At 43.5% G+C, this 10,630-nt stretch overlaps 1 protein-coding gene across 2 annotated transcripts in view; it reads left to right on the top strand.

The window, feature by feature from the left end:
• LOC147021693 (src kinase-associated phosphoprotein 2-like) overlaps positions 1-10,630 on the top strand; it is a 145,781-nt gene that overhangs the window by 8,348 nt on the left and 126,803 nt on the right. For both annotated transcript variants that reach the window (XM_085891951.1, XM_085891950.1), the window contains exon 3: positions 6,644-6,660. In XM_085891951.1, the coding sequence (XP_085748077.1) occupies positions 6,644-6,660 (17 nt within the window). The remainder of the gene's footprint in view (positions 1-6,643; positions 6,661-10,630) is intronic.

Here is a 10,630-nt window from a genome sequence, read left to right as displayed (position 1 = left end):
TTACCACATGCCTCAATGTGTTCAAGATGGCATAGGGAACAATAATAGGCAATGGAAATGGTGCATTATTCCATTTGTCATTGCATTTTAACACAGAAAAATGAGTTGCAAACTTATTTTGTGAACAGGTAAAGAACGTAACTCAGCGAAAAACTGTTGGGGGTGAGAGGACGTGGTGGACAAAAACGTAATTTTTGTCCTATCTCCAAAATTCTTGAAAATCAACAATAATGGATTGCCGACTCAACTAAGCACCTTTCCATTAAATAAAATCTTAAAATAATAACATTAATAATAATACTAGTAACTGGAACTGCTTGCAGTGCTGTTGGTTGCAAAACAGACAAAATCTGCCACATATATGAAGCCCCATTCATATTTCTGGGAAAATGGAGCCAAAATTCATCGCAGCAGGGAAAAACATGTAAGCCATGTTACTTTTTGAGACCCATTCAGGATCAGCGGGCCAAACTACATCTGAGCTAGTAAGCTACTTATTTTGCAGTACTTATTGTGCAGTACATCATATTGTGCAGTAAATCATATTGCGCAGTAAATCATATTGTGCAGTACATCGTATATGTGCAGGACTGTATATCAGTAAGCTGCTTATTTTTTCCAATTTCAGTATTTTGTGATAATGTAACACATTCGACCAAAAGTGACCTTCCAGAGTTTTTAGAACAGAATCTTCAAACACACTTCAATACAGCCTAGGTGTGCTTAAGCTGTCTGCCAAATTGTAGTTCTGGAGAAGAAGATTGTTTTTTGTTTGGGGCCAAATCCAATATAGCTGCCAATACAGGATAGAAGGAAAATTAAAAAAAACAAAAAAACGTTGGAATCAACTTACGAGGGTGTGCTATCTCATGTGCAGATTGGTATAGCCAGCTGTAACAGTTTTTATCAAGTCATTTCACAAAAATCGGTGGAACTATAATAATAATCCAACAAGAACAATGGGCTATCCCATCTGTTGGCTTGCAAGCCATATTGCAATATAATTATAATAAAAATGGTAATATAGCATAATCCTTCAGGTGAAAGCCAGTAATTGTTAAGACAATAAATCCACAGAACTTTATAGAGAGTCAATCATATACAGGAACACGGGAGGGATTTGTAAGGTGACTCAGAAAGGTACAGAAGGAAGTGGTTGGAGTAAAACGTGAGGGTGACAATCGGATGTTGTTTACCTATAATTTATTGTTATAAGAATTACTCTTCAGAACCCTTTATGATTAAACATGGTGGGTTAGAAAGGTTCTTCTTATTCATTTTTGACATACGGATGGATGGAAGGACATACCAAATGTTGAAGCTGTTACACCGCTTAAAAATAACCTGATGTACGTACTGTACATGAAGTGAAAACATGCATATGGCTTATGTGCATATATAATACATTGTGGTTAGATACCTGGTATCTTTCCAATTGCAATGGGACATGGACTAACACCCAGGCCTAGCACCTGAGGCCTGCCGATCTGTGCTGCTTCATGTAATGGTTTTCATGCTTCATGTAATGTAATTCAATGTAAACCCTAACCCTAACCCTAACCCTAACAGCTTTATGGAAGGAACTGATATTGCCCTCAGTTGGGTTTGCTTTCCATGAGGCAAAGGCAAGTTGTTTCAGGACAACTGCCTCACCAGAAGCTTCTGTGAACCAAGGGTGGGAGGAAGGGTAGGACAACTTAAGACGAGAGGGGATAAATTTGTGCATGAGAGAGAGCAAGTTTCTTTGAAAGAATTCCCAGGATAAGTTGATGTTGGAGAAAGTAGAGATAGGAGACCAATCTATAAGTTTGAGGGCTACTTGGAGACATTGCCATGTTACATTACTACGTGTGTGTGGAGGACTTAGTTTATGTACCATCAGGTAGAATGTTCCGACATTCGTCGGCATGCTTGTGGCATTTGCAAGCTTCAATGCATGGTAAGCGCATTTTCCTGCAACTACAGAGCTTACTCAGGCATCCCTTGGTGCATCCACATGACATGATCTCTGAGCATGATTTTGGGATAGGTGGTAGAGAGAGAAGCCTTGGTAATGACTGTCCATCCTTGTGATCCCAACCCATATCTGTTACCGTGGGAAGAACTGGAGATGGCATGTGGGCTTGATTCCAGACACTGGCTTGGTAATGGCTTCGCATGATGTGAAATCGTGCCGCATCAGATGTTGGGGGTAGAGCTTCTTGCACTTGTCCTATGCAGAACAGTTTAACTCGTGCCTTGTCCCATGTGTCTGCCTCGCGTACTCCATATAGCTGACAGATGAACTTCTCTGCTGATTTTGAGATTTCTTCAGTTAAGTGGCCCTTTCCCAGATGGCTCAAGTTGCTGTGGTGATGCTGGAAGACATGCCAGGCTGACTTCTTGCTGTGACCACTGAGTTGGGAAACACTGTCACATCCAGTGATTGCATGGAAAGCTTGCATTGATGCTACATGGTCGATCGGTACTTGACGATGAATATCATGTACTGGGATATATTTCGGATGTTTTGATGGGCCAGCTTTCATCAGCAGAATCGTACATCCCATTTTGTCATAGTGAGTGAGTAGCAACATAAGAACATCTGTGTCACGTATCGATACAACCATTGATTCCATATGAGCATGAATACAGTGCAAAATTAAGTGTGTATCAGCTTCCTCATGGTTGGCCTCAAGCATAGACAAGTCTAGTGTTGGGTCTGATGACTTGACGATTGTAGCTTCAGTGAATCCACCAGCAACAACCTGACATATTGAGGTCTAAATAATGATCTCAATGGATTCATTGTACCTAAAAACATACAAACAGATGTTTTATTTATGTTCTTACCATGTTTGGCACCAAATATATGCCAAAAATGATTTTTTCATGTTTTGGTGGTGGCCATTTTGGAGTTATCAAGTTTATGGGTTAACCATTGAAAATACAGCAGGGCAAAGCTCCTCAATCAATTTTGAAATTATAAATACATCTCAAAAAAAATGTTTGCCACCTGTAAACATGAAATGCCTCCACCATTAACATTTTTCTGAAAATTGACCTAGTCCACCTGGTGAGATATGCCTATTTCTGCACCAAGAGGTCAAAATATGACCTTGACCTTTGTCCCAATGCATGACCTTGACCTACAATCAACTTAAAACTTATTCCAACTGATTAAGCATCTGTGAAAACCCTAATATAGATATCAACATCATTGATATTGGTCAAGTAGTTCTGGAGATACAATAATTTTTGTATTTTCAATAAGCGATGGTGGCCATCTTGGATTTGTCAAGTTTATGGGTTAATCGTGGAAAATACAGCCGGGCAAACCCTCTAGATTGATTTAGAACATATAAATACATCTAAAAAAGGTGTTTGCCAGCCATAAACATGAAATGCCTCCACCATTAACATTTTCTGAAAATTGACCAAGTCTAATATGTGATATTCTAAGTTTAAAAATGGCATAACTGTGAAATATTGACAAAACGCCCTGAAACTCGAACTTGTTCTGTAATTTATCATAATAAAGCGATGCACCAAGTAAGTTTCAGTTGAATACGTAAAAGGGTATGGGGGGAAAAAGTCGGAAAAACTACAGGTGGGACAGACAGATGGACGGAGAGCAAGCCTATAGTGCCCTCGGGTGAAAGTGGTAGGGGACTAATAATAGGGCAGCATAACCCCATATTTAATAACATGTAACCTAACAAATTCAGCCTCGCCCCTCCCCCACCCCCTCAGCTTGAGAGGCGTACCCCCACCACCTCCTTCTTTGCATTTGCACATCTCTAGCTTTATGCTGCTCTTGCATATACACTCCCCAACCCTCAACTTAAACTCTTTTCATAATCCCCTCCCCTCATTGTCAAAATCCTGGAAGAACATATTTTTGAGCAGTGAAGTGGTCAGGTGATTCTTCTGCATTTAAAACTGCTGACTTAGGTTATTAGCTTATGTGGAAGAGCCTGGTGTTGGCTCAGTGGTTAGGGTGGCGGCTTGGGATCCTAGGGTCCTGAGTTCAAGCCCTGTTGGCCGCTGAATTAATACACCAGGGGGGTGACTCAGCCTGTCATCCTTCCGAGGTCGGCAAAATGAGTACCAGTGTGTATTGGCAGAGGGGTACCGCATCAGCGACACAGTCATGCTTCCAAGAAATGATAGCTACCCTGGCAACGAAGCTGCCATACGCAAGTAGAAGAAGAAGAAGAAGAAGAAGAAGAAGAAGAAGAAGAAGAAGAAGCTTATGTGGAATTGGAATTCCACATAAGGTATTGTCATCGTGCACCGTCCGTCCATCCATCCCCTATTTCTATTTCTCTGGCCAAACCGTTGAGCCAATCCAGCTGAAATTCGGCAGCACGGTTCCGCTCCTGACTGGTAACATGGATTGCAAAGCTCGTTCCGGTCATGCGACTTTAAGTATGTCAAAATGGCAGACTTAGTAAATTCCTTAAAAAATCTTTTTCTCCAAACCCATCAGTCAGAATGCTCCTAAATTTGGATTACAACATTAGGACACGGTCCTGATGTTAAATTGCGGAGGTCATGCCGATCATATGACTGGAAGTGTGTCAAAATGGCGGTCACGTAAATTCCTTCAAAAATCTTCTCCTCCAGACCCACCACTCAGAATGCTACTAATTTGGGTTACAACATTACGACAGGGTATTGATGTTAAATTGTGGAGGCCATACTGATGACATGGCTGGTGTTGGCTTAATGGTTAGGGTGGTGGGCTTGGGATCCTAGGATCCTGAGTTCAAATCCCCCTCGGCTGTTAAATTAATACCAGGTGGGGTTGACTGCCTGTCATCCTTCTGAGGTCGGCAAAATGAGTACCAGCTTGCTGGTATCCTGTGTCGGAGTGGAGACCCATCCAGGATTGTGCCCAATAGCCAAGGAGACTGCTTTGGCAGCACCAATGCTCTGCACAGAGTATGGTCCCAATGGATGCATGGATTTGGGCAGGGTGGGTGGGGATGTTATATTGTGGAGGTCACGCTGATCACATGACCGAAAGTGTGCCAAAATTGTTGATGCAATAAATTACTGGGAAAATCTGTAAATTCCTTCAAAAATCTTCTACTTCAGACCCACCAGTCAGAATGCTACCAAATTTGGGTTACATTTGGCCAGGGCCCAGATAAGCTACAGGTCCAGTGATCCTATTTTTGTGATTGGGACAGTAAATTCCCTTCTGAGACCCCAAGACATTAAGTTAATAACTGCCCTGCCTATCAAAGTGTGTCTAGAAATGGACAACTTTGATTATTGTTACTTATATAGATGGCTACAAGACGTTAGAAGGTAATAAGCATAGTTCAAAGTATTTTCTTTCTGACTCACCAGTTATTATTTAGAACACACAAAACTATTTATTAACTGGGTATTTACCGCTTTCTTCGCTATTTTGGCATTTGCACAGTAAAATATCTATGTTGGAGTGGCGACCCATCCAGCCGTGTAAACCTCGCCAAGAAACTGCTTCGGCATAACTGAATTTCGAGAGAGAGAATGCCGCACAAGAATCAGAAGACTCAGAAGAAGAAAATAAAATATACTCCTGAATCAATTAAGACATCATTTCTCCGTGATGCTTTTGGCCACCCAAATGTTTCACTCCCAGTTTTTTATTTTCATGAAAATTAATTCAATAATCTATTGACATTGACTTTTCTTAACGAGAACAAGGAAAAAAAAGAACTGTACGTTAATCTTCAGAACCATGCAGAAAAAAATGAGTGTGGCTTGTGGTGAATTTAATGAGGATTATCAATTACCCAAACTACATTCTGTCTCAGAGGGCAATAAATAAGATGAATCGGTAACTATACCCACAACCACATGGAAGGTGTATTCACATGCGGCAACATATTGAGTGAAATCAGAAGGAAAGTAGATGCAAAAGTATATTGATTTATGGAATGATTTGAATGTGAAGGAATGCCAATCCTTGTATAATATCACATCCTCAAGGCATAAATGAAATAAACTACAGTTTCTGAATTTTCATCGTTGGCAATGTAAGGAAAATTTACATAACTTTCAACAAATGTTTGATGAATATGTTAGACTAGTTGTTTGTGAACCCCTTGTCAAAGGAGGAAAGAAGGAAAGGGAATGACATTAGAGAAGGGGATGAAGGAATGACAAGGAGAAAGGGAAAAGACGTAACATTATATTTCTGCAAATTGGTGGGATAATTATTAGAGCGTCCCCTCTGATTCTGGTAGGTCGGCGGTTCGAACCCCAACCGAGTCACACCAAATACTTCAATAAATGGTACCTGCTGCTTCCTTGATTTACATTCAGTATTTAAAAAGGATAGTGCATGGACAAACAACAATAAGATGGTCATAATAGTGCAGATTTTGATGGGCCTCTTGCGTCGAAGTTCCTTATCAGGAAACTCGTATTATTATAACATAAGAGGAAGGTGATGGAGGAAGGAGAATGCATTGGGCACAGGTGAAGGAAGAGATAAGCATTTCACCGTTTTATGTAATTAGTTTGTAGATGGTCATGTAGATTTACTTCTGGAATTAACTAAAGTGCGATATTCCCCCATTCCCTTTTTCATATTCAATGATACAATGCAGTCAATTTGTGTATTGTTACCTGGAGGTAATTGAATGTTTTTATTTCTTTTCAGATATTGTGATTTTCACGGTAAGTAAAATCATCAATCAGGAAAAGATTCTATGAGATAAAGTGATACGGGCTCTTTCCTTTGTCGAGCTTAAGCATGGGGAAACTCCGGCCCGCGGGCCAGATGCGGCTCATGGCAAGCTTTGATCCGACCTGCGTGATGTAATGTTGTTCAGCATTTTATATCGCTATGATAACTTTTTTTTGTTTTTGGATACACTGCCGAGGCTCCAATGAGAGCTCACACACATAACGTACAACAAGGGGAGCAGGAGACAAGAGGGGTGATAAGGTAAGGAAAAAAACAGTGGTGAAAAGAGACATGAGATCTGTGGAAGGGAGAGGGATGGGGTGGGGTACACAGAATAAACAAGATGGACACTTCAGGGACTTTCAGGAAGGAAAGTAGGGAATTTGAAGGAGGTGGGTTTGGGGTGGATTAACGGGGGTTGAAAAGATCGTGGTTTTGGATGGGGGAAGATAAGAGGTGGTGGTGAACAGCTGTTTTGAAGACCTGGAGGGAAGAATGGGATTGAAGAGAGTGTGGGAGTTTGTTCCATAAGTGGGGAAAATAGAGGAATGAAAGAGTGAAGGTGAGCAGTGATTCTTGATTTTGGTGGTTTTACCAGAAGAGGGTTGTAGGCAGACCTTGAGCTCCCTACGGAAATATGGGTGTGACATATCTCACACAGAGCAGGGGGGCAAGGCCAGAGAGTAGATGGTAGAAGACAGAAAGACCACCAAACTGCCTGTGGTGAGAGAGTGAGAGACCCAAACACAGCCTCATAGCGGGAGATACCAATGATCCTAAAAGCCGTGTTTTCCACAGCGTGAAGCCGAGAAAGGTGAGAGGCGGGAGCACCAGCCTAGAGGGGAGAGCAGTACTTCATCAGGCTGCGGACAAAAGCTTTGTATGTGGGCAGGAGCACAGGTGGGCCGAGGAAGGACTTTGAACGACGGAAGTTGCCCAGTCGGTGACTGGCTTTGGAGGCCAGCTTGGAAATGTGGCTTTCCCAGGAAAGATCATGACAGATAGTGGGAACCAGAAGCTCGAAAGAAAGGACTTCCTCAAGAGGATTGTTGAGAAAGTGGATGGGGGGGTTTTTCCAAATGGTCCTTTCGGAGAGACGTAGTGAGAGTGTGAGATTTGTCAGGATTGAAAGACATGTTTCATGTGTTGGACCAGTTTGTGATTTTATCCAGATCTGCAGAGAGTGAAGAGGCTGCTGCTTGCTGATCTGAGGGATGACAGATGGTACAGCAGAGGGTGGATTCATCAGCAAAGAGATAAAGAGGATTTTCCAGAGAGTCAGAGAAATCATTGATGAAAACCAGAAACAGAACAGGGCCCAGAACTCTGCCTTGAGGAACTCCAGCCTGGACAGGAAGGGGGGATGAGAAAACTCCATGAAGAGCCACACATTGGCTGCAACAGGAGAGGAAGTTTGCGAGCCTTCAGTGGAGATATCCTTGGATACCATTGGACGAGAGTTTGATGAGCAGGACAGGGTGCCAGACCATATTGAGAGCACGTGATATGTCTCGGGAGATGGTTTTGATTTCATGTCCGGCATTTAGGATCTCCATCCATTGTTGGGAGAGCAGAAGCAGCATATCCAGGTAGAGTGATCTGGGGTGAATCCAAATTTATGATCGGAAATCAAGCCATTGAAGAAGAGGAACGATTTAATGTCAGAAGCAATGATGGATTCCATGACCTTGCTGATGATTGGGAGACGGCTGATTGGTCAGTAGTTGCAGGGATCTGTTTTCTACCTTTTTATTCAGAGCGGTAATGTTTGCTGATTTCCAAGCAGATGGCAGATGACCTTGAGCAAAATAGAGGGTGAGCAAGAGCAGCAGAGCATGTTTTTAGGACATGTGGGCTGATCCCGCTGGGACCGGTTGCAGAATCTGAGTCGAGGTTTGACAGCAAACTCTCCACCTTATCAGGAGAAAAGGACACAGAGTCCAAGAACTGCTGGGTGCAACTGGGTAAGGTGAGTAGAGAAAGCGATGGGTTTGGGACACAAGATTTAGAAGCAAACACGGAGTTTCGTCATTCAGCCTTTTCATGTGTAGTGTCAGCTGTGCGGCCATTTGAGGTAAGGGAGGGGATGGAGGGGGAACATACAACAGAAATAGACTTAACTTGATGCCACCAAGATGTGGAGGAGGGAGACAGGTTTGACAGTACAGACTTGAGATTGGAAAGATGTTTCCGAGCTCTCCTGAGGGTAGATACACACTTGTTCCAAGCTTTGTGGAAGGAACTGAGATTGCCTTCAGCAGGATTTGCCTTCCATGAAGTGGAGGCAAGTTGTTTCAGGACAACTGCCTTGCCACAAGCTTCAGTGTACCAGGCGCAAGAGAAAGGGTAGGACAACTGAAGACGAGATGGGATAAATCTGTACATGAGAGAGCAAGTTTCTTTGAAAGAATTCCCAGGACGAGAAGAGATGGGAGACGAGTCTAGAAGTTTTGATGGCTGCTTGAAGTCCCTGTCAGTGATTTCTAATAACAACCAGAGAGATGTTTACTTCGACAAGCATGTGGTCAGATGAACTGATTGGAGTGGAGGAAGAACAACAAATATTTTCAGGGAAATTGATCAAAATCAGATCCAAAAGAGATTGAGTACCGTTGGTTGAGATACGGGTCGAGAAGTTGACAGATTATGTCAGTCCCAATGAGTCACAGAAGTCTTTTGCTGAAGTGCCATGGAAGGTGAGAGAGGTACCCACACCTAGCCAACTGTCATGATGACAATGGAAGTCACCACAGATGAGGAAGAGAGAGTTGGGATGAGAGGATAGAAATTGGTCCATGTTTTCGGCGAGCAAGGTGTAATTGGAGTCATCACTGTTTGGTGGATGGTACAACACTCATATAAACACGAGGTGGGAGTGGAGGGGAAGCCGTAGCCAGAGATATTCCTGAGGGAGTGCGGAAGAGAGGGCAGTGCATGGTGAATGAGGAATAGAGTCTTTGATGAAGAGAGCAACTCCTCCACCAGGACGAGGCTCAGATCTGTCATACCGGAGGAGGGAGTAACCGGGGAGAGATACTAGGGAGTCAGAGACGTCTTTAAGGAGGAAAGTTTCTGTTAAGCAGATTATGTCCAGTTTGTTAGTGGCAACCTGTATGGAAAGATGTCATGTTTGAGCAAAGGCCCCCAATGTTTGAGGTCCACACTGTTCAGGAAGAAGAAGGGGAGGAGCTTTTGGGTGCAGGGGAGGGGGGGTTTGGATGAGCGAGGAAGGGGGTGGAGGTAAGGAGAGTTGTTGAAAGAGTGTGGGGGATTGCAGAGAGCTCGGGGAGAGGGCAGGATGAGGAGGAGAAAAGGCTTGGTGGTGATCAGTTGAGGTGCAGTGGGGAGTAATAAAAGAGGGGGCAGATTGCAGTTGAAGATTGAAGGATGTGGAGTGATGAGATGGAAGGGAGTGGGTGGGGGAAGGAGGCAGCTTTGTGGATGTGAGGTGGGGCAACTTTGGAAAGGGGGAGTGAGGGGAGGGTTGAGGGAGAAGGGTGAGCAGGGAGTTTTTGAGAAAGGTGAGATGGAAGCTTGGAGGGGGAAGAGTGTAAAGGTTGCTTTGAGAGGGAGGGGAGACGATGAGAGCAGGCACGGCCAAGCTGCAGGAGAGCGATGGGTGAGGTGGGCAGAGGGGAAGGATGAGACTTGGTGTAAGTATGGTGAAGAAGGGAGCGGGCACGGGGATGTACAAGATTTGAGGGGTTGGGAAGAGTGAGAGGTGTGCTGAGAGGAAGGAAGCAGCATGATTGTGGTGATGAGTGTACTGATTGAGAAAGTGAGATATCTGTTTGGTTGGAATGGAGCCCACAGATGTTAGAACACCACACAGTTTGGAACAAGAGAGGAGGAGCTGATACTGAAACAGAAGACAGTGAAGAGGTGCCAAGAGCAGAGGTAGGATGAGGGGCAAGATGGGAGGGGTAAGGAGAGGGTATAACAGGTGAGGGGTTAGGGGGA

This window comes from Eptatretus burgeri, chromosome 8 (genome assembly GCF_056783735.1).
Source record: "Eptatretus burgeri isolate ZD-2024b chromosome 8, Ebu_testis_v1, whole genome shotgun sequence".
Lineage (NCBI taxonomy): Eukaryota > Metazoa > Chordata > Myxini > Myxiniformes > Myxinidae > Eptatretus > Eptatretus burgeri.
Note: the sequence above shows the minus strand (reverse complement) of the source record. Positions and strands in the feature narration are given on the sequence as shown.